Below are 27,556 nucleotides of genomic sequence, written 5' to 3' on the forward strand. Positions count from 1 at the left end.
GTGGAGGTTAGCTGAGGATCAAGCTGATATCAAATGCATTTCTCATCGCTGACGAGCCGCAAGTCGCAAGTCGTCCCTTAAGGATTTGTAGAATTCGCGTTGCGCTTCGCATGTAGCAGCGAGGTGGGAAGAGGAGGACGGTCATGGAAGGGATTGGAAGATTCGGACCTGCACACTGGTTATTCATGACGCTCATTGAGAAATCAACATTGACGGACGGACCTTTCTGATTCCGTCTCGTGGGTAGTTGTTCCTGCGTGGTGGGAGTCTGCGGTCGCGATTGCTTGAGCGCTGCAGGGCATATCAGTAATGCTTCTTTTCAACCATTTGCCATGAATTCGTACCTGACGCTCAGCAATAGTTTCGTCGAGACTGCGATCCATGCTGTATGGCTTATTTCCAATGAATTTCGATAGCAGAGGGGATGGTTGGCGAAGACAAAGACGATGTGTACCGAGGCGAGAGGATGACTATTCTCCGAGAAATTGTGTCCACCTTAGACGGACAGCTGCTGTTCTGTTTCAGGAAGCGGCTTCAACCTCTTGTGAGGCTGGTTACAATTGAATGCGGAGTCCCGAGTCAGTGTTGCCAAGCACTTTTTAGTCAGCATGGACATCCAAGCCACCCACCTAAACTGGCAATGATTATAAATTAAGATATCTACCTAACAACTCATACAAAGACAAATCGAAGAATTTTGGAACAACTAGAAAAAGAAGAACTATGTTTCTTGACCGCTGTACATCAGAAGAGGTGTAGGTGTGGGGCTCAGAGTACAGAGTCTATGTACATGAACTGACTGGCCCTCTGCGCATTCCATCCCCTTTAAAGAAACGAACCTTCATAACCTCCTTTGTCTTCCCCAGGCTTCTCTCACATTTTGTGGATGTATCTCGACTTACAACTTGTCTAAACATTTTCCAAGATGCAAGCACAGCATGCTGCCCCTGCTAGCTGTCTCAAAAATCTTCCCATTTAGATCTCACTCGAAATTTGCTCTCTCCTAGTTAGGCTTAGAGCTGCGCGACTTGCTTTGCCTGCTCATTGTCAGCCAATGTTTACATTCCTTTCTAAAGAACCAGGAATCTATGCTGCTTGCCATGCACACAACAAGCTGGACTATCTACCTATCCTCCAGTCGAATTCTATCTTCATAGCCTTCTTCAAGCTCCGTGCGGAAAAAGCTATCTTGGAGGCCATTAACAGTAAATTGATGAAACGAAAAGTCTATAAGCATTTGTTCTGCGAGCGAAGAGATCCAATCCTATATCAATCGACTGCCGTTCCTCGACTTCTCTATGCAGGCTTTCTTTTCCATCACATAATATACATTAATGGCAGCGAAGAAAAAGAGTAATTGTCTCCGGTCTTCCTGTGGGAATCTAATTCTGCCAGTAAATTCTCATGTGATCTTCTCTGAATTTCCTTATAAGATCATTATCTTTGCTGCACGGCCGATGTCACTAGCTACTACACAATCTCGATTGTGTGTTGGTATGGAGAAACGGCGTTCGGTCGAGCTGTTCGTGCTCGAACCCGGTTTTGCTGCCTGAAATCGATTAAAGATTTTCTTGTGCTGCCAGGGCTCCCAGCATGTTTCCGTCACCCTGTTGAGATTCAGAGAAGGGCTCAGGATTTTGCATCCAGTTATATCACCACCGACCAGAATGCTATCGGTAAAGTGCGCGAATCCAGGAAGATACGATCGATAGTGGAGTCTGGCCCTGTACTAAACGGCAGCGGTTTGTCAACGCGCATACCATGGACATCTTATGTACAGGAGCTAGCGGATCATGAAATATGTGCTCTAGAACACCTGTGAATGGATCAGTCGGTTGCTGGAAAGCTGGATGAGGTTGTTGTACCCGGTGCTTTGTTGTCCGCAGCAGAAGATTCAGAGTTGGCCTTCCTCCACGAATTGGAGACCTTTCTACCTCAGCATCTGTTCATGAATTGTTGTCAGACGCCGAGAACAGGGCTCAGACCAATCTGTTGATTCGACACGATGCCGTCCTTCACATCATGGATCTGAGGCTTGTGCAGTGTACCGTGGCCGAGCGCCGGAAGCTGACCCCACCAGTGGTACCGAATCACTTGCCCAGCAAGTCTATGCCAAACACCAAGAGAGCCACGGGCACTTCGGCTCAAGCTTCAACACAAACCTAGCAGCGAAGACAGTGTCTCAAGAAGGCTCAGCTGGAAAGCGCGTCACCGGCTATGTGTGCTTGAAGGACAGATCAAGGTCTAATGGTGAAACTTCGTCAAATGCAGGAAGGGACAAATTGCTGAGTAGCTGAGCGTTGCTGTTCACTGTGTAGGAGGATGATATGGGTAAAGTCTCTCTTGGGCATGACCTGGCTCATCTATACCATATCCCATTTTGTACTCGTAATCTTCAAGTTGATGGATACGGACAGGTTGCCAAGATTAGGCCCCTTGGTCGTGTCATACAGGTCGAGTTTCGGTGAAATATGGAAAATATGCCTATCATAGACACAAGAGCTCAGGAGAAGTTAGCGACGCACGGTGTACAGTATGACTGGCCCCACAGTCGAAAAGCAATTAGAGATTGGCAAGCCAATATCAAGCACTGGAAGGCATGTAGTGATATTGTACGGAGTACAATCGTCCCTATCTCTAATCCCATCGCAACAAATCAAAACGGCGTGTATCATCTATGATCCTTTATCGCAGCCAATCCTTCCCAGCAGCTCCTTGCGATTACTGGGTCCTCTCAAGCTGATACCTGTTGTTGCTGCAGCATGGCCATCAGATTTTCTAGATGACCGGCCAACAGGACTCGCTCGGCCCAACCGTGACGGAGAAATGCGCATCTCGTCGAATCCGACCTCTTTTTCGATGGGCAGATTTGCTAATGGGACGTAAGGCCGAGGCTCGACGCAAAGATGAATCTTGTCGATAAGATCTTGGGATTCATCCTCTTCTGTTTCGAAGCCTTCGTCATCGCTCCGTGTGTCATCTGCGCCTTCTCCACTGACGACTTTGTAGGCAACCTTCACGATCATCGTGAGCCAGATCAGAAGTATGCTCTGCAATGCAAGCAGAACACCCAGGAATAGTTGCCGAATACCCGTGTTCAAGCAAACAAGGCCGGTGGGGTCGAAAAAGGGTCGAATTAAATGGTCGTAATCGTCCGGCACGGGGAGGGGGCCTTCAAGGTCCGAGGATGTCCCTCGATAACATCCGTAATTGACCTCTTCGGGTACATGGGCGTAAATTGACCAGCATACCGTCATATACAAGACGTGCCTTGCCAAAAACCACGTAATCATGAATGCACCAAACGCAATATCGCAGATCAAGCGGAATTTGAGATATTTTAATATCTTAGCCAATGGAAGGAAAAGGTCCACTACGTCCATCAGGCAGAGAATCACATTCCCAACCTTCGTCTGATGGTAACAGTAACTTCCGAACATGAGACCGCACGTGATCATATGATGAGTGAACATTTGTAGATGATCTTTGCGACGTTCTTCAATGTTGACCACGACCAGTTGTTGCAACCAAAAGGCGAAAGCAACGAGGTAGTAGTATTTGACAAGCCCATCTATTTCTCGAGTTGGGAAGTCTGACCAAAGAGCGCGCAAATTCAGCCAGTAGGAGGAGTTGTACCAGATGTACTCAAGATGGTTAGCCTAAGCCTCTAACGAGGTTTCTACAAACTTACCATGCCGCAGAACCAGGATGTTCCGTGGTGGCATATAAGCCATGCCTGCTCAGCGAACCTGACTTTTGCCTTCTTCTTCTCAATGCCTGCTGAAGCAGCAAGAGGAATGAGGAGATAGTCGATAACGCCCGCACGGAGGCCCGTAAGCAGAACGATCCAGAAACACACGAACAGGGAATCATCCCTGCCCAGTGCATATTTCCCAGTGTTTGCGTTGTAATATGACAATTCTCTGAACTTTTGTGTGTGATGTCGGGCTGCTGGAAAGGCACTGTGGAGCAAGAAGAGAAGGCAGAGTAGATTTAAGGCAATACCTGAGAAAACTGTCAGCGATTTCGCGATTCAACCCCACCAGATTTTCGTACCGAGTTGATGCTCAACGATCCATCCGCAAGCTAATGCAATGGTGCTCTTCTCTGCCGCATTGGATTCTCTCCCCTGGCGAAACCTCTGCTGGGAGCTGTGGAGAGATCGAGGCTTCGTAACACCTCGTTTCTGCGGGTTTCCTTCCAATGTTTCATTCTCCAGATGCAGCTGAGCCTTTTCAGCCTTGGAAAGAGGTTGAGATTGTGTTTCTTCCATTGTTGCCGCAGGACTCCCAATTGTGACAGTCAATTGAATTTCTTCTCTCTGAAATCGCAGGGAGCGACCCTGCGAATGCAACCAGCAAAGGGCCGAAGAAAAGAGACTGAAGCGAGAGACAGCACGAGATATGTCCCTGTTCCAAGCTGTCAATGAGCGACCGTCGGCTTGAATTTGCCTCGTTGGTGTGATTTTTCGCTTTGGGAGCACATTTGATGCACGTTGAGCGCCAAGCCTCTATAGGAGGCCGAGCAAGGATGAGTTTAAGGGTCCACTGCAATTTTCAGGAACCGGAGAACCTCCACGCGTCGAGTGGCTTAACTAACTGTAATGCCCCTGTTACAGCCTTTCAGTGTTCAGGGGTCTTGCTTACGTACTGTCAGGCAGGTAAGCATTAGAGGGACCAGTACGGAGTACAATAATTCGATACAATTTCACATAAGCGATAACTACCATGCTAAGATAGTTAAACAGTAGCACCAATGCCATATCCAGCCCGCCTCCAATGCCTCGAGTATACTCCTCAACTGCCCAAATGCAGATCTTGGATTATCACCGCCACAACCCATATGGCTCTTTGCACGCCTTCCACAGTTTTATCGTTCCGTCTTCGCTTCCCGTTGCATATAGATTACCATCTGGCGAGAACTGGATGGACCAGATGGGACCGTGATGTCCTTTATGGACCTCTGTCTCTGTCAGCTCCAGAACAAAATTCTGAAAAAATGAGAAAAGGCTCACCGAGCTCCTCCTCTGTCTCGAGATCCCACACATGAGCCCATGTTTCATTCTTCCCGCCCGTTACCACTTTACGAGTCCGAGGATTGATTGCCACGCTAGCAATATCCTGATCAAAATCCATTTTCTTTAGCAATTCCCCGGGTCTTCCACCGTTGAAAAAGTAGCACGATTTGCCTGCTGCCACACTGATTACACCAGAATTACCATTTCCCATGGTGTGCAATGTATTAAGTTCACACGACATGATTTCGTCTTTCGTGTTGAAAGTGAAAATAGGTTTTTGAGATCTCAGGTCGAACCATCGCAGGTTTTTATCGTCAGCGGTGGTAATGATGTTGTAATCAGCATTCCAAAGAACAGATTTAATGGTATCAGTATGCGTGTCAGGTGCGAGCTCGTGTCCTTCGATATTACTTTCTGTGCCTTCTCCAGTAGTATTGGGCGAGCTCGGAGATGAAGTGGTACTCCCTCTGGTAAGGTCGAAGATTCGTAATTTCTTCTCCCGGCCGCCAGTTGCTACGCAACCGGGATTGACTTGAAGCGGAAAGGCAACAGAACGGACGATGTGTCGATGGCCTAAGGTATGGAGGCATTCGCCAGTCTGTGGGTCCCAGATCTTGCTATACTTCATCAGCTTCCATGCTTCCAGAACAGACGGTGGTCCTACGCAGAGAAGTCTGCAGACCCGGTGGCTGCTAATGCCGCATCCGAGGAGAGTGCTGACGACCAACAAGCACCCTTGTGGCCTATGAAAGTGCCGATCCTAGTCTTGTTAGGATCATGCGAATATCAAAGCACTAAGTCACTCATACCAGTCTCCGGTAATACCATCTCGAAGCATAGGATTATTGTCTGATACGAATGAGCAAGTTGATGAGTATGAAGGCTTTGGTTGGTACCTTTGCTGGCAGATATTAAGTAGTATTGATCATTTTCGACAGAAGAGAAGCTCAGATGTGTTATAGGGCGAGAATGACCATGACAAGTCAATGGTAATACTTTTAGATTTTCTTGAAATTTTTAGCAAGAGGACTTATCGTCAGGATGCCACCGGCGTCAAGATCAATGGTATAATATCTGGTACGTACCAGAAGCCATAGTGGTCGTACGCTGAAATCTACCAGTAGGTTCTAGCAGTGGAAGAAGTGACAAGCAGGAACTATTGTAACCAGACAAGACCGGAGGAGACCAGTTTTGCAGTTCAAAAGGAGAGGAGTCTCTTTCGAAATGCTGTTTGAGGAGTGCTCATTGACAGTTTATCTCATGAAGAGGATATTGCCTGAATTGATTCCCATGCATGTAAATACAGCACTCTGGAAGATCGAGTAGATTGTCAACAACTGGTATAATCTGATAAATGAAGAACATCCATTAATGTGAATGGAAAGATACAACAAATTGTTCAAATGAGCGTGGACAACTTGTGGTGTCTACAGACAACATTGCAAGCAACAATAACGTGCTGCTACTTGAAGCAACTGCATTTAGATTTGCAGTCCTCTTTGAAAGTAAGATGCTGATTCAGGGAAAACTGTTCTCCAACTTGGGCTTGGCATTTCTCCAAAGTACTACCGGTATTTATATAGTACCATTGCACTGGCAGTATGCAAAGAACGCTCATCACAAGAGGCCAGTGAACTTTACCAGCCAACACTTATCACCCCAGAGTAAGGCGAATACTGGGTAGATACGGGGTACATATACTGTACCCGAATCTCCGGTGGTCTCTGCTATGGGAGAGTACAAGCTCTCAGCAGTCCTCACAGGGCACACGAGTGATGTAAGTTTACAAATTGCCTTCATCGTCCCTGCTGGTCAAGCAACAACCTAATAGACTGCAGGTCCGAGCAGTTGCGCTGCCAGATTCAGAATTTGCAATAACAGCGTCTCGTGATGGGACAACAAAAACGTGGAAGCGAACAACTTCAAAGCCTCCAACATACGAGTCAACAGAGTCGTCGCGTGGTGCTGCATACAAAACATGTGTAGCTTTTGTACCGCCAACCAAACAATACCCAGAAGGTCTGGTCATTTCCGGTGGCCAGGACACTATCATAGAGGCAAGACAGCCGTCATCCACGGCTGAGAGCAACGCCGATGGGCTTATGGCTGGACATGCAAATCAGATCTCGTCACTGGATGTCAATGCAGAGGAAGGCTGGATTGTGAGCGGAAGCTGGGATGGCACTGCTAAGCTCTGGCGAATAGGGCAATGGGAACCCGAGGTTGACTTTCCCGGCCATGAAGGCACAGTATGGGCAGTGGTAGCATACAATGACGAAATAGTTGTTACAGGTTAGTTATCTCACCTCTTGATGGATGCCAGTACTAAATACGTCAGGATGTGCCGATAAAGGGATTCGTGTATTTGACACCCGAGCAAAGGTTATGGCCGAATTTTCAGCCAGAGATGTTTGCCGAGCGCTCGCAAAGATTCCAGAAGGACACAGCACCAAAGGGCAACTCCTATCTGCCAGTAACGATAGCGTCATTCGCGTGTGGACCTTGAAAGGAGACTTGATCTCAGAGTTGTATGGTCATGAAGCTTTCATATACTCGCTTGCGGTGCTGCCAGATGGGAAGTTCGTCAGCTCAGGTGAAGATCGTACTGTCAGAATATGGCAGGACTCCTCATGCCTCCAGACTATTACTCTTCCTGCTGTGTCAGTCTGGTCTGTCGCAGCTTCTGCTACAGGGGACATCATTACTGGTTCAAGCGACAAGACGGCTCGGATCTTTACCACTGATCCAGATCGAGTAGCTGATGCTGCTGTCGAGGCTGAGTTTCATGAAGCTGTCAAATCATCTTCAATACCCCAACAAACAGTTGGGGCGATCAACAAAACAGACATGGAGGGTCCCGATTTCTTACAACGAAAATCTGGTACTAAGGACGGACAGATTCAGATGATCAAGGAGAATGACGGTTCAGTCTCTGCATATTCTTGGTCGAATGTTAAAAAATCATGGGACATGGTTGGCACTGTTGTTGATAGCGTAGGAAGCGACCAGAAAAAGAACTACAAGGGGAAAGAGTACGATTATGTATTCGATGTTGATATTGAGGATGGCAAACCACCTCTCAAGCTTCCATACAACGTGACACAGAATCCTCATGAGGTCGCAACCAAATGGCTTCAGGATCACGGATTGCCAATGACATATTTGGAAGAGACAGCAAACTTCATTGTGAGGGGCACACAAGGTGCTGCCTTGGGACAGTCGGCTTCTGAGCCAGAGCCATCCGGACCGGACCCGTTGGGCATTGAATCAAGATACAGACCAGGTGCAACCTCCTCGTATAAACCACCCGCGCCAAATTCATTGGTACAAGCGAAGAGGTTACCACAGAAGGACTACGTTTCGATCGTGGCCGGTAAGCCAGATGCCACCTATCAGCAAATCCTGAAACTCAACACTCGGTATGTTGAGTCCGGCAAGTCTAGCCTCATGCTGTCTGATGCGGAGCTGGACGTACTTACCAAAACCTTCAAACTATTACAAGGCCACAATTTCGATGGCAAAAGCTTTCTTCCGAAGACTCGTGCGATCGAAGCTTGTCTCCCTGTTGCGGTGAAAATTGCGACTCACTGGCAGCCCCCAACCAACCGCCTTGCAGCTCTCGATCTACTGAGATTTCTGGCTGCTGCTTCACCCGATGTCGCGGACTTCGAGGTAGGGGGAGAAGATATCATCACAACTGTAGTCACCAGCGGTGTTTTTGACGAAAGCCTTGTGTCCACCAATACCAAGCTTGCCATGGTCGCCATTCGGCTGTTCTCAAACTTGATGTTTGGGTCTGAAATGGGTCGAGATCTGTTAGAGGCCCAATCTGGCCTGGTAATCCAAAACGTCAAGAGTGTGACACCCTACTGCCGGCAAGACATCTCCTTGTCAATCGCAGTGACCACCTATTACCTCAACCTGGCCGTTTGGCTTACGCGACCCGAAAATTCTCAGCTCAAAGGGAGCGAGGACAGAGCATTGACCATAGTTGAAGCAGTATCTCAGGTCCTTGAGTCTCTCCCTGCTGTTGATGCCATAGCTTCAGGCAACACATTGCAGCAGGCAACAGAGCCAGTATTCCGGGGATTGTATGCAGTGGGTACCGTGTTGGCTGGTCTTGACAGCTCTGAATTAAGGGACGCAGCCAGAACCATCTTCAACATGGGCACTTTGATATCTCAGCTTAGACAGCGTGGGTACTTCAACGAACCTCGATTTCATGGTCTGGTAGATGAAGTCGAGCGTACGTTGGCGTAGTTTGGAATGTGTTTGGCAATTATCACGGCATTTCTACGCATAGCGAAGGTGTTATGGATGAGGAGTGAGTAGACATGGAGCCATGTGGTCATGAAAACATCATGCATGCAGCAATAAGCTGAAACAGGTAGGACAGGTCGAAGGCCTGATCTGGAATATGAATCTTTCTACCAATAGTCCTCAACTTTCATTTGACTAGGTCGATGTTCCAGACGAAGTGAAACTTTCCCGCGTTTTCGGCATCGATCCCTAATAAAGGATGATAAAACACCGTCAAACTGCAAACGAGTTCCAAACGCCTTCGCAATGCAACGAATAATAGGTTTAACGTCACGACTTCGTATGCACCTTGGCCATGCTGACTGCGGACAGTGAGGGTGCAGGTATTGCTTTCTTCGTCACGCCCGGTCTCGGCTCCATTAGTCCGATCTGAGCCATTCTCGTAAGTCCAGCTCAGTAAGAAATAGCCTACTTATCAAGCAGACGCAGGAAAACCTTACGAGACAAAGTATCCTCTCGACTGGTTCACTCGGCTGGGCTCCAACCCCAAGCCAGTATTTCGTCCGACTCTGATCCAGCTGGATATCCTTGTACCTCTTTGGCTTTCTCGGCAGACCAGTCACTTCGTCAATGACTTCCGGCGCATCGGTAGCAATCGGTACGCGCGGTGTAGGATCGTACGTGCCCAGGACTTCCATCGGCTTCGAGTCGCGAGCTGTGCTGTAGTCTGGTTAGGGAGGACGCAGCATGAACTAGGATGCTCAGCTTACCGAGCCTGAGAAACTACAATGTTGTAGAATGGCTGGCGTTTCTTGCCGAAACGGGAGAGACGGATCTTGACAACCATTGCTAGGGATGAGGGGCTGTGTTTCGTGATCTCGAGGGGATGGTAGCAACTGGAAGACCTCGGAGCTTAAACTTTTACGCGCAGGGATGATTGAGGCTCTGCGGAAGTCCCGTAATGCCAAGAGATTACCGGGGGCACGTCCCCGAGTTGGAGCGCTGAGGCTTACGCCTGCGTCTCTGTACTCCCTGTTTTCCTTCTGCTTAGGTCACGAGAAACACCTGGGAGCTGCTTACAGGATCTACTAGACTTCGGGGCTGTGAAATCAGATGATCATATATTTGACTAGAGTTGACTCCACAAGTACAAGCTATCACTAATGACGTAGCCAATCAATCATCTTTCTCCGCTTGTTCTCCAATTGCTATTGTCCTTTCCCTTCATCTCAGTAATAAGACCTATTTCATAGCTTCCGCATGCTTAGAAGAATGGCTTTAAAGGTGCTGGATATCTAATATCCAAATTCGGTGGACCTGTACTAACAGACTATAGACGCTTGCTCCGGTGAAGGCCGCCGACCTGGATAAGGAGTTGATGAGTAGTGGTGGATTCTCACTAGATCAACTTATGGAGCTGGCCGGTCTGTCCGTAGCAGAAGCAGCTTACCGAGTACATCCTCCATCAAAAGGCAAGAACGTGCTTGTGGCGTGCGGGCCGGGAAACAATGGCATGTTCTTTTTGCTCTTCGCCAGACGTTCAAGTCTGACCATTGATAGGAGGTGATGGTCTGGTGGCCGCACGACACCTTCATCATTTCGGCTACAAGCCAACTATTTACTATCCAGTGCCATCGAAACCTGAGTTATTCGTTGGTCTCCAGAAACAACTCAAGTCCCTGTCCATTACATTCACAGAAGACTTCCACAGCTCCATGGGGTCCACGGATTTCATCATCGATGCAATCTTTGGATTCTCCTTCAAGCCACCAGTACGAGAACCTTTTCCATCGGTAGTTGAGGCCCTTGCAGAAACATCGAAGCCGGTTCTAAGTGTAGACAGTCCCTCATGCTGGGATGTCGAAGGGGGCCCCCCAAAAGAAGGAGAACTTGGAGCAAAGTTCATGCCGCCGTATCTGATAAGTCTCACGGCTCCAAAGCCAAGTATTAAATTCTACAAAGGGACACATTTCGTGGGAGGTAGATTTCTGAGCGAGGATATGGCGCAGAAATACGACCTGACCGTGCCAGATTATCATGGCGTTGACCAGATAGTGGAAGCTCCGGTTGATGCCTCAGGAGGCGAAAAGCTTTAGCTTCTACCGGAGTAGAGAGGGTTGCGTACGATCTACTGAAGGTAAATTGAACTGAACAGTGTGAACAGTGTAATTTGTAACCCTCGCAAATCCGCCGTCACGCTCCGGAAAATTGCTCAAAGCAAGAACTCTGTTATTGTTGCCACGAGCCGAGTACGATGGCTCGACCGTGATAAGAGTGTGGTTGGAATGTGGACATGCGGCCATGCCAGGTGGCTAGACTGGATATTGCTCGATTGGTGGGCTGGAGCCGTCGGTGGGGCCTCGGGCTGGATCGTTTACATACATCCATATCTCCCCTCCCTTCTCCTCCTCTCCCTCCGCTGATTGGCACTATTTCCGGACAGCCTCAATCTGCCAAAGTTACAAGGACAAGTACCAGCCCACTCGTCAACCCTTTATCATGACACGCTAAGTACAGTAGGGTGGAACTCTGCTCTTCCGCTGATGGGCGCCCGTTGCCAGTTATACTTTGGTCCTTGAGATGAACCAGATGAGCGAGCAAACACTCGGTTAAGACGGACAGTCTTGCACGTGAATTGCTCAATGCAATGTCATTCGGTCGTTATGAGATGAATTCCAGTGTCTGTTCACACAAGGCTACAACCGGCTGCTGCCTCACGACTACTCGAGAATGCTGTGCCTGCATCGATCAACGCCCATTTGCTCCTGCCTATCCCATATATATTGATGGAGAAGGAATCAAATACCAGGGCACCCGATGGGAAAGATATTGCTGGAAATGCAAAGGTAAAATATATTGTGTTCAGCCTCTGCCAGTATATTTGCACGTATTATTTGTTTAGCTGTCCTGGCACCACGCCCGCTAAGTCATCTTCTGCTATCTGCATAGATTATTGGAACGCTTCGTTGTCAGCTGGTCCATACCAAATACCTACTCTCGCTCAACTGCGTGCTGAACAACATCATATCACATCACCGCCTTCGTTATCACCTACCTACCCGCGAGTACCACACTTGCCCTTACCTTCCAGCTTCGACAATAGCCCTAGCGAGAACCCATCACCCAGCTGTCCCTACCCTCTTGACGGCTCGAACGAACGCATTGCACGACTGAGGACTGAGTTGCAAGGTGTAAGAACTGGTATCCAACGTATAGTGTCAGGGTTGCACGATTTGAACGAGACGACCCATCAGCAAGAGCTTGCCGCTCAGGCCAGCAATCTTCCTTCTTTTACCATGTCTACACGATCCGAGCGCTCACCTCCACAAGCATCACGATCAGTATTCCAAGGTAATCTTGACGCTTCTGCATGGTCAGCAAACGTCCCTAGCCCGCCACGGTTCCACAATCCTTCGACTGTCAGAAACCTTCCTCGTCTAGACACAGTGAGGCCAAGACCGAGCGGACAGGATCCAATGCTCCGAATTCGGCAACGCGCGTACCTTGAATCAGATCAGCAACGTCAGACGGGTCCTATCAACCCAGCCGGTGACATAACGGCTCGTAACGCTCACCCACGAGCGGGACTCGAGAACCCTTTCCAGATCCTTGGAAGTAGAGAGGAAGTCGAACGCCCTGACTACCAGAGCCCTGTTACAAACATGTACAGCAATACGTGGGGTGAGTATCGGAATGCCGAAGCAGCAAGACAGAGTCAGAATGCTGCTGCTTCGAATGGGATCTCTGCAGCAGAAAGCCGACAAACAATGATCGCAAACCCACTGATAAATCCTCCTGCTATGCCACAATACACGTCAACCTACTTTGCAACTCCAGGGCCTAACGGTCCCCAGCCATACCTGAATCCCATAAGCCTACAAGGCATTACAACGCCAGACATAACTCCACCAGCGCGACATCCACAACGAGAAAACTCAGCAGCACCGCCGCTACGCTGGTCGTATCACCATATGGCATCCGCTTCCAGCAGTCGCAGGCAACAAAATCTTAGTGCGCCAGATCGAGGAAGTGGGAGTTCTGAAAGCACCTCGTCCGTTCGTCGTCCGTCAGATGCCAGCCGATCAGCCACTCAGCGTGGTGAGTCAGAAGGGGGTGCTTTTGGGCGGGCGTTGGAAATTTCTGGGGTTGATGTGATGGCAGCTCGCACAGGCTATCCATACCTACTACCTGGCAGCCTCTCTCGAGATCATTACGTCCGCGAGTATCTCGCCCGTGAGACTGGGTCTGACAGTGAATCTGAGCCGTTCCTCACGTTTGATACACAGGATCGACCCCCTCCCATGGAGCCCGAGTCGATGATGCTTGACATGGCGTGTTCAATCTGCAAAGAGCATCTCATTGACACTGTCGTCCTTCCTTGCGGACATGCAGTAATGTGTAATTGGTGTGCCGATTTACATGTCCCAAGTCGAAAGCACGACAAGAGCACGCCGAGGGATAGATCAGCCAAGTGTCCAATGTGTCGGACGAAGATCAAGCAGAAGGTACGTCTCCTCATTCCCAAGTTCCCACCTTTTTACCAATGCAAACAGTTCAAAATCTTTCATTCATAGGTCTTCGACTGGTCTATGCTTCGGGTATCCCCTCTGCGATAATACGAGAAAAGTATTGCAGACCTCAGGCGAGAGGCCGGCGTACCCGGGTGGTCAGCGGAAGGAGCAAATTCTCGGTCTTCCAGCAATCTGGAGCAGAGATTATGGTCGTCTAGGAGTGGCAAAGCTAACGATCTGAAATCTATATTGGGTACGGACGTAAGGTCTACAGATAGGAGAAGTAATAGCACCAATAATGTTAGTGTCCCCGTGCATGGATCTGAGATCTGCTTAGCCGGACTTCTATGGCTCAGCGAGGCGTCAAAGGGTCTGGTAGTTAGTGGGACTGTCATGCGATGCCAGTCACCATAGACGGTATCTTAGCTTGACAACGAGGCTCTTCTCGTTGACTCTGACTTTGCTGCCATGAGTTTTGAGCTTGATTCACCTTGGTTGTGCTTTTAGCATGTATATTCACAACATCTGCTCCCGATACTCCCTCCCTACTTCTAGCAGACGTAATTTGCGATGTGTGAGGTGTCATTGCAATCGTGGGAAATCCTCGGGCCACCAATTTCCAATGACGCAGTTTCCCACCCTTAGATTTTTGAAGTGAATGCCTCCAGTGTTTTCACCGTATTTTCCTTAGCCACCACTCCTTACCTTGCCTTTTCCTGTACCATGTCAGAGGCAGGTCTTCTTCGAAAAGACCAGCTGGAACTGAGTCTGCATAAAGAGAAGAAATTGATAGAAGACGGTATCCTTAAGGAGGACAATCCACTGGATGTCACGGACAACTTTCGCAAGCTTTGCGATGCTTGCCGGAGGGGCGACCTCAAGGTCTGCCAGGAGATGATTACAGAAGGCGTCAACATCGATGCGCGAGACGAATTTGATTACACACCGTTGATACTGGTAAGTCTGAGCGCAACCCTTCTGCTTTTTTGAGCGTCTTCAGAAGAGCCCAGGTTGCAAGGAGGCAGATTGGTGACTTGAATTCAAGGCGAGCCTTTGCGGACAATATGAAGTTGTTCAGCTCCTTCTTGACGCTGGCGCATTATGCGAGAGAGATACTTTCCAAGGAGAAAGGTGCTGCTCACCCACCACGGCATTGTTAAATATCAGTTGCTGATCAGTGCTTGTCTCCAGATGCTTATATAACGCACTGAACGACCGAATACGAAATCTTCTTCTATCCCACGATTACTCCAAGTCTTCAGATCCTCTACAACCGCTCGCGTTTCATCTCACCTCATTATTGACAAGAGGGCTTCCGGAAACAGCAGACATCATAGTAACGACTTCGGGTGACTCATTCAGATTGCACAAGTTTATCCTGTCTGCAAGGTCGCCATACTTTTCGAAGAAATTAGAGGGAGCACCCGAGACCATGTCATGGAAGCTACCATCCACCATACCTCCACAAGCATTCGGCATTGCGATCAAGTATCTGTACCTTGGCGAGCTACCAAGAGACTTGGGTGGAGGTCCCGGTACCGGCTTTACAGATTCGGAAATCTTAGCTGGCCTGGACAAGATTAGCAAGCACCTCGAGATAAAGAGTCTATCTCAGCTTGTCCTCGATGGTGGAGACAGGAGACTCGCACGCCAAAGAAGAGCAGAGGAGCTGGACAAGGGTCGAGACCAGCTGGAATTTTGGTTCAGGAGGAATGTTCTACAGCACGCTATCGTGACAGACACCGATAAAGCAGACGATGTCAAGTGGGACAGAAACAACGCTATCTTTGCTGACGTGCTGCTGCGGGCAGACGACGACCCAGAGGAGGACGAAGCTAGGGTAGGCACAGATGGTAACGGAAATTGGGAGAGAACAGTCTCGCATACGAATGCATTGGGTATCCCCCTGCAATCGCTGCAATCACAACCCGCCTCAAGAGCAAATTCGCGATCACGGAAAGGCAACCAATCCAAACTCTTTCCCGCCCATCGTGCCATGCTCATCCGCTCTGAATTCTTCTTGACCATGTTCTCATCCTCCTTCCGCGAAGCCCAACACACGCATCACCTCCAGATAATACCCATCGCTTGCTCGCCCGCTGTTCTAGAAATCATCCTCACATTTCTCTACACTGAAAAAGCCGACTTCCCACTCGACATCGCGGTCGACGTACTCTTCGCTGCTGACCTGCTCTTCCTCGAAAAATTGAAGATGAGAGCAGCGGTCGTCATTTCCACTTTAGGGAACGGTACTGCCGGCGGCCTTTCTATCCCAGCCAACAACGACGTGAGGGAGGAGGAAGAATCAATAGATGTCTACGAGATCCTGCACGCGGCATGGCTGACGCGTGTGCAACGCCTAGAAGAGTTTGCCGCAAGGTACATAGCTTACAGACTAGAGTCGCACATCGACGACCCCGAGTTTGCCGAAATTGTCAAGGAGAGCGCAGGCAGAATCAGCGCGAGACAGGAGACCGATTCGATTGAATTGCTTGATGATATCAGGTGGTATTTGAGTGAGCGTTTCAGGCTCCGGTTTGAAGATAGTGGATTGGAGGATATGATGGATGAGGACCAGCAATTGCAGCAGCAGCAGGAGGCCGAGCAAAACCAGAAAAAAACACAAAAATCAAGCGATATTCAAGCGAAGACTCTGCCATTACCACATTGGGGCAGTGGACCGATGCCAGATCAGCAGCAGCAGCAGCATCAGCAAAACCAAGAAGACGAAGGCATCGATATGCAGCCACCACCACCGGCAGAGAACGGCTCTCCAATGGACGCAATGCAGACAGCGATCAACGTGCCAGGCGCAGTGAGGACTCTGGACGGCGATCTTGCCGGCGACGAATTCGCCAGCGATGCCATCAACTACCAGCTTTTGCTGGGCAAGATTGATCGCCTGCTCGAGAGGTTGAAGTTGGACGCTTAACTACGCCCGGAGTGCCAAATAGGGCAATTAGCTTGGGGGCCTAACTGGATACATGAGCGTGCATATCAATTTATAGAGATCATGACTGCATGAACGCATCGGGATCAGGATTGGCGAATCAGGGAGAGGAATTTGTACCACTTTCACTTTGACAACTGTAGTGTGGTCATCGTTGAGCTGAAGGTGAGAGAAGCAACGGAGAACTATAAATCTTCATGGTACTACTAGTAGATAGGATGCCTTGAAAACATACGCTGTCTTTGGACTCTTCGCTAATTTACACCGATCGTTTTGACGGTTCGTGTTTGGTCACCCCTCTACGGATATTCTCTGTACACCAGAGTACAATGCCCCGAGAGCTGACATGTAAATGGACGAGTTCACAGCCGAGAGCCCCCAAGGTCCACTGGATCTATCTGTAAACTGCCTGCTCTTGCTTGGTTTCCATTTCCGCAATACTTATGATGTCCAGATTTATGGACATGGTAATGGCTGCTTTGTCTGGTTCATGACTTACCGGATGGAGTACGAGTTAACGTATCACGCAGGTGATTTCGATCTACGAGCTGTGCCTGATGTGAAGCCACCGGCTAGGTCAAACCGGACCTACTGGATGTTTCGTCAGAGGACAGGGATAGCGAAGCTATGGATTCGTGAAACTACTTCAGAGCAGCAGGCATATGTCAACAGTTCTACAATCGCGACCAACAGGCGAATGGACAGTCATTGCGCGGGTCTCTCGTGACGGTAAGCTTAGCAGAGCGAGAGGAGGGAGATGGAAGGGTAGAGAGCGGCTGCTCGATCAAAATCGACAGACGTGGGTGCGGGTCTTGGGGGTCTATCGAAATCGAGGACAAGCGACGGACGAAGGGGGATACGACGGAAGGTACGCGCGGATATACTGCTGGCCGGTGGAGGACGTCGCTGCGCCGAGGGTTCGAACGACGACGATTGGCTCTATCGAGGAGACAAAGGATAGTATGGTACATGTCGAAAGAGAACGCTTCGCTCGATCGTCGACCGTCGACCGTCTCGAATCCGAACTGTCAACTAAATAAATCCTGCCTTTCTAGCATCCGCCAGCTCGCCATAGAGGCCACTTGCAAGATTGATCTTCCGTGGAGTTGAAGGAGAAAGGAAATGAAAGATAGCAAACTTGTAGCAAGTATGAGGGGGATACCGTCTCGCCTTGTAAGGGCATGGTCGGGCTTTCATGCGCTTGATGAATGAATGCCTGGAGACCTCCTGGTGGTGTTCGGACCACGTCTATTCAGCGGTGTCAAGCTCGTCGTGAGCTGGTGGAGGGGAATCCATGGAAACTGCAGGGCATGAGCAGCTATTCCCAAAGCATTGGGGTATCAAGCGAACCTTTACGATCATCGCCGTTGGTACCGTTCTCGCGATCATCGTCTCGTCGATCACGATCGTCTTTCATTTCCCGGTCGCGGTCGTCAGGGCTCCGTGATCTGTCTCGACGATCGTCATAGCGATCACGGCGGTCATCTTTGCGAGGAGAGTAGTCACGGCGGCGAGGAGATGGGGAGCGTGCACTTCGTCTGGGGGGAGAGCGGTCGCGGCGGCTGTCGCGACTGTCTCGAGGGTCACGAGGGCGGTCGCGGCCAGAGTCGAAACGCCATGAAGCAGATGGGGGTGTTCGAGCCCACTGGACGATGTCAGGTGAGGTCAGGAAAGGTATTGAATGCCATCTGCTGACGCACCTCGATCTTCAAAAGGTCGTCCCGACCAATTCGCTTGTTGTGCATCTCGTGGTAGGCATCATCGGCGTCACGGCGACTCTCATACTCGACGAATGCGAAGCTTGGTACATCAGCATAGGTTTTGGTCGCGGAAGCGTAGACTATACTCACAGCCGACTGGAAGCTGTACGAGGAGCCGGGATGTCACATCGCACCAGGCGTCCGTACCTAGAACAATGGAGTTGTCAGCATGTGACCAAGGACAATGACCTTGGACCAGACGTGGTTGGTCTGCAGCAGACCTGCAAATGACCTACGCCAGACAGCACCTACCGCTCAAACTCATATGCCAAATCTCGAGCACGTGTGCCATGACCGAAGCCAGTCACGTATAGAGTGGTGCCAGATCGAGACATTGATCAGTGGTCGTGTATGGTGGCTCAGAAGTAGATTGTGGTGCTTATTGATCCACGCAAATGGGCTGTCGGAGCGCAAAGTATGAGCCTCAAGGATAGTGGTGGACAGAGAGGTCAAGATACACGGTGGGGCAAAGAGTGAAAATGACAAAGATGTGGAGGGAAGGGGGGGTTTAGGAATTGTCGGTTGTTGGTTGTTGGTGAGGTTCGTTTGAGATGGCAGAGGAAAAAAGAGGCTGACCCTTACTAACTTAGTACATACTTAGCAGCACAGATCAATCACGTGCCTCTTGGGGGCACCTAGTGCTTAAGTTAGTTGAGAGATGCCAGTATCGAATCAAAGACTTTTGTGTCTACAACCCTCGATTTCAGCCCTACCCCTGTCCTACACACATTTTACTCTTTCAACCTGTCCTGAACAGTAGGCGAGTCTGTCACTTGCTTCCGCAACCATCGTCCATCTCTCTTGGCCACCCAGAATAAACGCGCAGTGGGATCTGCCCCCCAGTTTCCGCCGCCTCAGTCCCGCCTCTCCGCTCCAGATCTTCAAATCCATTGTCAGAGGCTGTAGTCTCTACGATGAATTTTGGTTAAGACACTGTATTCAGAACGACCATCATAAATTCTCACCACCACATACGAGAACCTGTTCCGAATACCACTGTTGGTTCGGGGATTCCATGGCTGGCATATCTACAACAGAAAAAGCAGATTGTTCTTCTCTTCAACAGGAACTGTCTTCTCCACATCACTTTTCACTCTCTGAGCTGTCTTCTCGTTCTACCTGCAACTAGAAATCGCGTCTGGTGCAGTCTGTTCCTCGCCAGATTTGACCGGCCCAAGTGCTGTAGCCGCGCCGCTATTGTATGCATATGATCATCTAAGGTCATGAGCTTTAGCAAGGAAGATCGGAGGGGGGTGCATACAGTGGACAGTGACAAATCTCACTCACTCCAAGGAACGATACCGGAGGTGAGGGAACCTCAGAATCTGGCGAGCACATTATGGCCAATACTTATCAGCACCAGTCAAGTCCTGCGGTAGCCGCAAAGTCCTTCCTCATGCAACTCAACCGGAATATCTCACAGCCCTTCACCGCCGCTTTTCTGGCAGGTGGTGTTGCAGGAGCTGTCTCACGGACAGTAGTTTCACCACTCGAAAGATTGAAAATTCTCTACCAGGTGCAGAGTGCCGGAAGAAACGAATATCATATGTCAATATACAAGGCACTGAAAAAGATGTGGATAGAAGAGGGTTGGCGAGGTTTCATGAGAGGTAATGGCACCAACTGTGTCCGGATAATACCGTACTCAGCTGTGCAATTTGGGAGTTACAATATCTACAAAAGAGTATGTGGTATATGCCCAGTTATATCCTTGGTACTTATTTTTTTCTAGTTTGCAGAACCTTCGCCAGGAGCGGACCTGTCACCGTTGCGAAGATTGGTATGTGGTGGCTGTGCAGGCATTACCTCTGTGACATTTACCTACCCTTTGGACATTGTGAGAACACGGCTATCGATACAGTCTGCATCATTCGCTTCATTAGGTAAAACACAAGGACATTTACCGGGAATGATGGCAACTATGATCAAGATGTACAAGACAGAAGGGGGCATCACTGGGCTCTACCGGGGCATAATTCCCACTGTGGCTGGCGTTGCGCCCTACGTAAGTGGTTGGGCCTTGAAATGGTCTTGATATATTCTCTGATCAGTCACAGGTCGGGCTCAACTTCATGGTCTATGAGTCAATACGCAGTTACTTCACTCCCGCTGGTGACAAGAATCCGGTATGGTATCGTAAGCTTGCCGCTGGTGCCATTTCAGGTGCTGTTGCTCAAACATGCACATATCCTTTGTACGTTCTATGCAACGTCCATTCGTGCATCGCTAACATGTAACAGTGATGTCCTACGGCGAAGGTTTCAGATTAACTCAATGCCAGGAATGGGGAATCAATACACGTCCATCAGCCATGCAATCCGAACCATCCTATCACAAGAAGGGGTCTTAGGCTTGTACAAAGGAATTGTCCCCAACCTGCTCAAGGTGGCACCAAGCATGGCTAGCAGTTGGCTTAGCTTCGAGTTGACCAGAGATTTCTTGCTCAACTTGAATCCAGACTGTGAAGATCAGCTCTGAAATCTGCACAGGGAGAATGTTCGATGCGGGCTTAGAGGACGCTCTAGGTGGTGATGTCTCTGGCGCAGATGATACCGGTTAATGGCCAGGGAAAGCTGTATACCCAATGATCTTCAAGCGCAAATTCAGCACTGGACGGCGTTGGAAGGCACTTAGACTCGGGACCATAAAAGTGGGCATTTCGGGATGGGATGGATACAAGCGAATACGCATTCACATGAAGATGCTCCACAGTCAGAACATACCTACTAGCACAATCTTTCTACCAGTGTCGTCACCATTGTTGGTTATTGTGCTTGGAGTAGTAATGACCTTGTGGTACTACTACTAGTAGTAGTAGGTCAGCTACTTTGAAGTTTGCCAAGGTTTATGCCCAATTTGTAGTAGTGCCATTCTGCTAGGGCTTTCACCTCCCACACAATTTAGCCACAGCGATTAGATATCGACAAAAGCAACAACGACAACATATCATTCAGCACGTTCGAACGACCGCGATAATGGGTATGCTCCTCTTCTTAGCTTCAATCTCTTTTAATCTCAGGACTACTGACAGAAGACAAAGACCTTCTGATACAAGAACGTAGAAAACCACCTCGACTAACATCCTCTCCACTACAGGTATTGACCTAGATCGCCATCATGTTCGAAACAATCACCGCAAAGCTCCCAAGAGCGACAACGTCTACCTCAAGCTCCTGGTGAAGCTCTACCGCTTCCTAGCTCGTAAGTCAGAAGTGCTCTCTCAAGGCGATCTTTGAAATACCTACGCTACAAAGCTTGACTTAAATAACCTCTATCTCTAACTGACCTTTCTCCTTCCACAGGCCGCACCGACTCCAACTTCAACAAGGTAGTCCTCCGCCGCCTCTTCATGTCCAGGATCAACCGTCCCCCAATGTCCATCTCCCGCATCGTCAATATCACCGGCGCCAACAGCGAACACCCGACCCACACCGACAAGATCATCGTCGTAGTCGGCACAGTCACCGATGACAACCGCCTGCTCACCGTGCCCGAACTCCACATCGCCGCTCTACGCTTCACTGCTACGGCCCGTGCGAGGATCGAAAAGGCAGGTGGAGAGTGCATGACGATCGATCAGCTGGCCATGAAGGCTCCGACTGGTGCGAACACGCTGCTGCTTCGAGGTCCGAAGAATGCCAGGGAGGCGGTCAAGCATTTTGGGTTTGGGCCGCATAGTCACAAGAAGCCGTACGTGCAGAGTAAGGGGAGGAAGTTTGAGAAGGCGAGAGGTAGGAGACGGTCGAGGGGTTTCAAGGTCTGAGAGAGAGTTGATGAGGCAGTTATCTTGCTGGTCCAGAGCGGCCGGATGAGCATTAAGGGAGAGATGGCGTAGTCAAGTGGTTCATCAGAACGTATCAAGATTTCGAACCCTCTTCGAAAAGGCAGAAGCTATATGTTACAACCCCGACTGCCTAGCAAAATGAGGCTTTCAACCGGAAGAACAACAACTTTTCCCTACGCGACAATCGCCGGCCAGCGCCTCCAATGCCAATTGGTTGGTGGTTATTTTTGACACTTGATGTCCTGACCATGACTTTTGGATTAATCTTGTAAGCTTCCGCTAGAGCGGCAGCTGCTTATGCATCCAAGCCTTCTTTCCCTCTCCATACTCTCCCGCTGTCTGCCCCTTGCCTTTAACCAAATACTTATAGATCGTCAAACCCTCCAGCCCGACTGGACCTCGACTGTGGATTTTGTTCGTGCTAATGCCCACCTCCGTCCCAAAACCATACCTCATCCCATCCGCGATTCGCGTGCTGGCATTCCAGTATACACCGGCGGAGTCGACACCCGCCATGAATGCCTCCGCTACGTCGCGCGAAGATGTCAGGATGGCGTCGGTGTGGTGTGAGGAATGCGCGTTGATGTGTGCGATTGCGAGGTCCACGGAATGAGGTGCGGCAGGGATCGTTTTAATTGCGAGAACTAGGTCCAGGAATTCGGTGTCGTAGTCTGCTTCTGTGGCTGATTGGAGTAGAGCGGTGGACGCGGGAGAGAGGAAAGTAGATAGGATTAATTTGGATTTCTCGTCACAGCGGAGAGACACGCCTTGCTGGAGGATTGCCTCTGCGACTGTGGGTAGAACGCTCAAGAGGGCATCGTCGTGGACAAGAAGGGTTTCCACGGCGTTGCATGCTGCTGGGTAGCCGCATTTTGAGTCTAGTATGACTTTTTTAGCCATGTCTGCGTCGGCATCGGAATGGATGTAGATGGCGCAAAGACCATCTGCGTGACCGAGTACCGGGATTTTAGTGTGGTCTTTGATGTACCGGACTAGCTCATTGGAGCCACGAGGGATGACGAGGTCGATGTATTGATCCATTGATAGGAGCTGATTGACCACATCACGAGTTTCGAAGAGTTGGATAGCGGCGTTTGGGACCTTGGTATGCAAGAGAGCCTCAGAGATGACCGAGGAAATAGCGTGGAACGATTCGGTGGACTCTTTGCCGCCCTTCAGGATCGCCGCATTGCCGGATTTGATGGCGAGAGAGGCAATGTTGGCTATCACTTCGGGTCGTGCTTCGAAGATGATGAGCAGCACTCCAATGGGGCAGGTCACCCTAGTGAGTTCAAGATCGTCGTCAAGCTGGGTACGCAGTGTGATTCTGCCAACTGTAACCATGCTTAGGGAGGTCCTTGAATGCTGGGCAGGTATTATGGTCCTACCTACCAGGATCCTCAAGCTCCCGCACATCCAGAATACCTTTGAGCATGTCGTCGTACTTGCCAGCTCGCCCAAGATCCAACCTCTTTAGCACTGCCTGGCTCAAACTGCCATCCTGCGCAGCTTTCGATGCGGCTTTCAGATCCAGCGCATTGGCCTGCAAGATCTTGTCCCTTTCCCTTGACAGCGCATTGTGTATAGATGTAAGTGCATCGTTGCGGGCTTTTACCGACAGGGTTGCTAGGCTTCTAGAGGAGATAGAAGCTGCTTCGGCAGCCTTTAATGGTGATGACTCCGTAAGAGACATGTCTGAGCGCGGTACGCTGGCAATTGATCACTTGGACTTTGCTTCCCAGTAACTGTAGTTCCACCTCATTTCGTATCCCACCGGTTGTGATGAGTATGCCTTGTGATGAACGGGACCAGGGGGCTTATTGAGTCACAACTTGTCACTTTGGTACCACAGTATGAGTACTCTAGTACATGTAGTACATACTTAGCTACTCCGTACTATATGGCCTACTCCTACATAAATTAACTACTTAGTACTCCAAAAAGTCCCCTCATCAGCGCCAAGACAAACCGTTGCCTGCGATGCAGTGAAGCTGTGTACCTTTCCTACAAATGATTGTGTTCTTCGCATGATGGTGCACGAAAACCTTCTTCTTGCCATGCATTTTTTGATTCCAACGCGCCGCCAACTCCAAAGCTTTTATTTGAATCATCGTCTACAGTCTCGTCACTTGGCTAGCACTTGATTGTAGCCGCCCTCACCTTCCCCCAAGCTACAGAGGCATGGTAGCATAACGACATTCTGTCAGCCTGTCTGAATCACCTCGGACTCTCTAGAATTTATGGATGACCTCATACCCAAGCTTCTCACCTTTCCGCCAGTTCCTTCTCCAGCAGAACCACTGTCAGATTATCAGTATGACCAGTCAATACGAGCAATCTCCCAACTTCTCACATCTGCACCACCTGGGAAGCTTGGGTCCGGCTTGTCTACAGGAGAAGATGTCTTTGATGTAAGTTTCTGGCTGAGGTGGCTGGATGTTTTTCGAACAAAGGCCGGCGACCAAATCTGATGTTGAGTAGATCCTTGATCCATCCACTCAGTCACTTGCCTACCTCCATATATTACACGCACATATCGAAGCTGCGCGATCTGCTTCTAAAGCCTCTCCAGGAAGTCTTCCTCCAGCAGTTCTGTTTGGCGGAAGATTATGGCCGCGCATCGTTGCCTTTGTCGAAGGCTTTGACCCCGTACAAGTCCGTTATGCCGGCTCTCAGTTCCGATTCGTTTTGGAGGTCGTGACCCGCGGAACTCAGCAGACTGGACAAGTATGTACATTGTGGAGCAGGAGGGCACCCCTCCAATATTTATTCTGATGTCTCAGCAGCCGTTGCAAGCCGTAACTCTCCTCCGAAGCGCCATTCTTCGTCTTGATCCCACCTCGTCGACCCTCACATCAACACACCATAAATTCGTTCGCCTCTGCCTAACCTGCAAGGCATTTCAGGAGGCTCTGCCAGTTCTCGAGAGATCCATCTACCACTTACCAGTCAGCATCGACAAGGGTGCTGCTGCACGTGCAACCCGGTTCCTGTGTTCTGAGACTGAGTCAAGTGCGAGCTATTTGAATCCAGATCATGGCCTGACTCTGAAGCTGAGTTCTCGAGACTGCCTTGAATACCATCTCTATGGCGGAATGATTTACATGGGTCTGAAGCAATGGGAGAGAGCAATGTCGTTCCTTGAGGTTGTTCTGTTGGCACCTAGCACTAATGTCACAAGCGCGATCATGGTAGAGGCATACAAGAAATGGGTCTTGGTCGGCTTGTTGTTGAGTGGAAGGGCACCCTCGCTGCCTAAGGGGATGAATAAGAATATGATGCGCAACATCCACGCTCTTGCAAAGCCCTATAACTGCTTGGTGGAGGCATTTACTTCCGGTCGCTTGTTTCGCTTGAAGGGTGATATAGAAGAAGGACAATCGTTTTGGCTCAGCGACTGCAACTTTGGTTTAGTCCTTCAGGTCTATGATGCGTTCCGAAAGTTCTCGGTCTTGCGACTTGCGAACATCTACGCTGCTTTGCCGCTCACCGAGGTTGCGCGTAGGACATCACCTGACCCTTCAGATCTCGTGGAAGCAGCCTCGTACATTACAAGGCTTATCGTTTCTGGTGAGCTGAATGCCACGTTGACTCTACCTCAAGATACAACAACTCCGGCGACCCTGAGATTCTTGCCATCCTCATCAGTGCCGCGGACTGAGGCTGATCTTCATTATGATCTGACCGCGCATAAGGCTGAGCTCGAAATTATCCTGAAGCATCTACAAGACAGCGATCATCGACTGGAGATCAGCAAGGAGTACATTGACAAGTTGCGTGTCATGAAGAAGCAAAAGGAGCAGGAAACGAAGGCGGGAGTTTCGGGTGGACAAGTCATGTCGGATTTTGACGAAGATGTAATGGCTGACCTATGAGCAGCGAGCTGAGTCATAGCGCTTTGCGACAGAAGGGAGACGATCCACATAGAGTTAGCAAGCGAAGCATGAGCACCTCAGGCTTGATTGTTGTTGAAGCCATGAGCATGGTGTTCACGGCTGCAGCTGGTTATGGTGTGCGGAAGCCGCTTACAGATCCCGCTAGACATTCTTTGTTGGGGGCGGAAGCAGCGTGGTTGGCTGGGCTGATTTGTGACCACACATAGCATAGAAAAGGGGCGTGTCAACTACTCCGCCAAAAGGACAGTGCTGGTGGGTTTCGACCCCCACTTGATTGAAGTATCCCCCGACAAGCATAGAGCTCAATTTGAGCGAGTTTGAGATACTCGATTAGAAAACATCGTTCCCGCCTGATATACACACCAACCTAGACTCTCTCCCTGGCTATTCGAATATGTTCTCATTCTAGGGCAATGTTAACACCATTTACTTATTACCACCATTAGAATGGACTGCTTAAGCTTGTGAGATCCGACGCAAGATGAGTCGCGCGACGCCTCTTCCGCTCTACATTATGACTCTTCGATATGTGTCACGACATAATCCTCGATAGGGAACTCGATCGCCCCCACTTCACTGTTGGCCTGAGGCATGGTGTTTCATACCTGCCTAAAGTACTACGGCTACAGGCCTAAATAATGTAACCCCCCCCTGGTGAAAACGCTAGTATCCGTACAAAATAACTATGCAGAAATGAGTATAGACGTCAGCAAAATCACTCAATTAGGACTAGCTTCTAAAATCGAGTTTGCATTCCATTGGCATCTATAACTGCTTGACATCTCTCTCTCATTGATCCAAGCAGCTCAGCAAGATACTCAGAAGGCACTGCATCCCATGCAGCATTAATAGCTGCACGTAGCTCATCGTACTTGCGTAGAGTATCTCTATAGCGCTCTTGTATCCAATCCTTCATCCAATTCCATATCATCTCAATTGGATTCAAATCAGGCGAATATGCAGGCCATTGTACACATTCTATGCCACGTTGACGAAGATCTCGAATAGTGCCTCTAGCAGCATGAGCAGGAGCAGAATCTTGCATAAACGTCAAATCTCCTCCGTTTGTTTGAATCCAATTATCAATAACAGGGATGATATGCTCTCGATATAATGCTTCTTTAATATTCCCCTATTCTTTTTCCCAAAAGATACCAGGACCTTTTATATCACTATAAAAACAACCCTAAAACATCCAACCTTTACATTGTTGATATCGTTCAACAATACATGTAGGATCCCACTCCTTACCAGGTCGACGTGTAACATACGTCTTTGTATGTTGATCCCCATTAACCCATGTTTCATCACTCAATAGTATTTTCTTCCATTGCTCGTACGTCCAATTGACGTGTTCATTTGCCCATTGTAAACGCGC

At 49.4% G+C, this 27,556-nt stretch overlaps 11 protein-coding genes across 11 annotated transcripts; 6 read left to right on the top strand and 5 right to left on the bottom strand.

Annotated features, from left to right (window-relative positions):
- Positions 1–2,675: 2,675 nt before the first annotated feature.
- On the bottom strand, positions 2,676–4,273 carry EPUS_07564 (uncharacterized protein; the record flags this gene model as incomplete). The annotated part of the gene is made up of 3 exons (XM_007806400.1): positions 2,676–3,644; positions 3,692–4,005; positions 4,057–4,273. 3 exons carry the CDS (start codon positions 4,271–4,273, stop codon positions 2,676–2,678), a joined length of 1,500 nt encoding a protein of 499 aa, XP_007804591.1.
- A 552-nt stretch (positions 4,274–4,825) lies between these two features.
- EPUS_07565 (uncharacterized protein) lies at positions 4,826–5,855 on the bottom strand (the record flags this gene model as incomplete). Its single annotated transcript, XM_007806401.1, has 4 exons — positions 4,826–4,962; positions 5,015–5,634; positions 5,682–5,777; positions 5,827–5,855. 4 exons carry the CDS (start codon positions 5,853–5,855, stop codon positions 4,826–4,828), a joined length of 882 nt encoding a protein of 293 aa, XP_007804592.1.
- Positions 5,856–6,746: 891 nt separating this feature from the next.
- Positions 6,747–9,277, top strand: EPUS_07566 (uncharacterized protein; the record flags this gene model as incomplete). The annotated part of the gene is made up of 3 exons (XM_007806402.1): positions 6,747–6,794; positions 6,856–7,309; positions 7,356–9,277. 3 exons carry the CDS (start codon positions 6,747–6,749, stop codon positions 9,275–9,277), a joined length of 2,424 nt encoding a protein of 807 aa, XP_007804593.1.
- A 187-nt stretch (positions 9,278–9,464) lies between these two features.
- EPUS_07567 (uncharacterized protein) lies at positions 9,465–10,124 on the bottom strand (the record flags this gene model as incomplete). Its single annotated transcript, XM_007806403.1, has 3 exons — positions 9,465–9,716; positions 9,778–9,997; positions 10,048–10,124. 3 exons carry the CDS (start codon positions 10,122–10,124, stop codon positions 9,465–9,467), a joined length of 549 nt encoding a protein of 182 aa, XP_007804594.1.
- A 425-nt stretch (positions 10,125–10,549) lies between these two features.
- Positions 10,550–11,373, top strand: EPUS_07568 (uncharacterized protein; the record flags this gene model as incomplete). Its single annotated transcript, XM_007806404.1, has 3 exons — positions 10,550–10,561; positions 10,614–10,701; positions 10,838–11,373. 3 exons carry the CDS (start codon positions 10,550–10,552, stop codon positions 11,371–11,373), a joined length of 636 nt encoding a protein of 211 aa, XP_007804595.1.
- A 690-nt stretch (positions 11,374–12,063) lies between these two features.
- On the top strand, positions 12,064–13,851 carry EPUS_07569 (uncharacterized protein; the record flags this gene model as incomplete). The annotated part of the gene is made up of 1 exon (XM_007806405.1): positions 12,064–13,851. One exon carries the CDS (start codon positions 12,064–12,066, stop codon positions 13,849–13,851), a length of 1,788 nt encoding a protein of 595 aa, XP_007804596.1.
- A 660-nt stretch (positions 13,852–14,511) lies between these two features.
- Positions 14,512–16,720, top strand: EPUS_07570 (uncharacterized protein; the record flags this gene model as incomplete). Its single annotated transcript, XM_007806406.1, has 3 exons — positions 14,512–14,745; positions 14,834–14,919; positions 14,980–16,720. 3 exons carry the CDS (start codon positions 14,512–14,514, stop codon positions 16,718–16,720), a joined length of 2,061 nt encoding a protein of 686 aa, XP_007804597.1.
- A 1,266-nt stretch (positions 16,721–17,986) lies between these two features.
- EPUS_07571 (uncharacterized protein) lies at positions 17,987–18,833 on the bottom strand (the record flags this gene model as incomplete). The annotated part of the gene is made up of 5 exons (XM_007806407.1): positions 17,987–18,039; positions 18,089–18,383; positions 18,439–18,538; positions 18,589–18,645; positions 18,751–18,833. 5 exons carry the CDS (start codon positions 18,831–18,833, stop codon positions 17,987–17,989), a joined length of 588 nt encoding a protein of 195 aa, XP_007804598.1.
- Positions 18,834–19,837: 1,004 nt separating this feature from the next.
- On the top strand, positions 19,838–22,261 carry EPUS_07572 (uncharacterized protein; the record flags this gene model as incomplete). The annotated part of the gene is made up of 7 exons (XM_007806408.1): positions 19,838–20,182; positions 20,231–20,503; positions 20,556–20,692; positions 20,739–20,905; positions 20,988–21,053; positions 21,595–21,699; positions 21,801–22,261. The coding sequence occupies 7 exons, from the start codon at positions 19,838–19,840 to the stop codon at positions 22,259–22,261; spliced, it is 1,554 nt and encodes a 517-aa protein (XP_007804599.1).
- Positions 22,262–22,561: 300 nt separating this feature from the next.
- EPUS_07573 (gamma-glutamyl phosphate reductase) lies at positions 22,562–23,975 on the bottom strand (the record flags this gene model as incomplete). The annotated part of the gene is made up of 2 exons (XM_007806409.1): positions 22,562–23,616; positions 23,675–23,975. 2 exons carry the CDS (start codon positions 23,973–23,975, stop codon positions 22,562–22,564), a joined length of 1,356 nt encoding a protein of 451 aa, XP_007804600.1.
- A 547-nt stretch (positions 23,976–24,522) lies between these two features.
- EPUS_07574 (uncharacterized protein) lies at positions 24,523–26,157 on the top strand (the record flags this gene model as incomplete). The annotated part of the gene is made up of 3 exons (XM_007806410.1): positions 24,523–24,693; positions 24,764–25,009; positions 25,069–26,157. 3 exons carry the CDS (start codon positions 24,523–24,525, stop codon positions 26,155–26,157), a joined length of 1,506 nt encoding a protein of 501 aa, XP_007804601.1.
- Positions 26,158–27,556: the final 1,399 nt, after the last annotated feature.

Source organism: Endocarpon pusillum, assembly GCF_000464535.1.
Source record: "Endocarpon pusillum Z07020 unplaced genomic scaffold scaffold5444, whole genome shotgun sequence".
NCBI classification, from domain to species: domain Eukaryota; kingdom Fungi; phylum Ascomycota; class Eurotiomycetes; order Verrucariales; family Verrucariaceae; genus Endocarpon; species Endocarpon pusillum.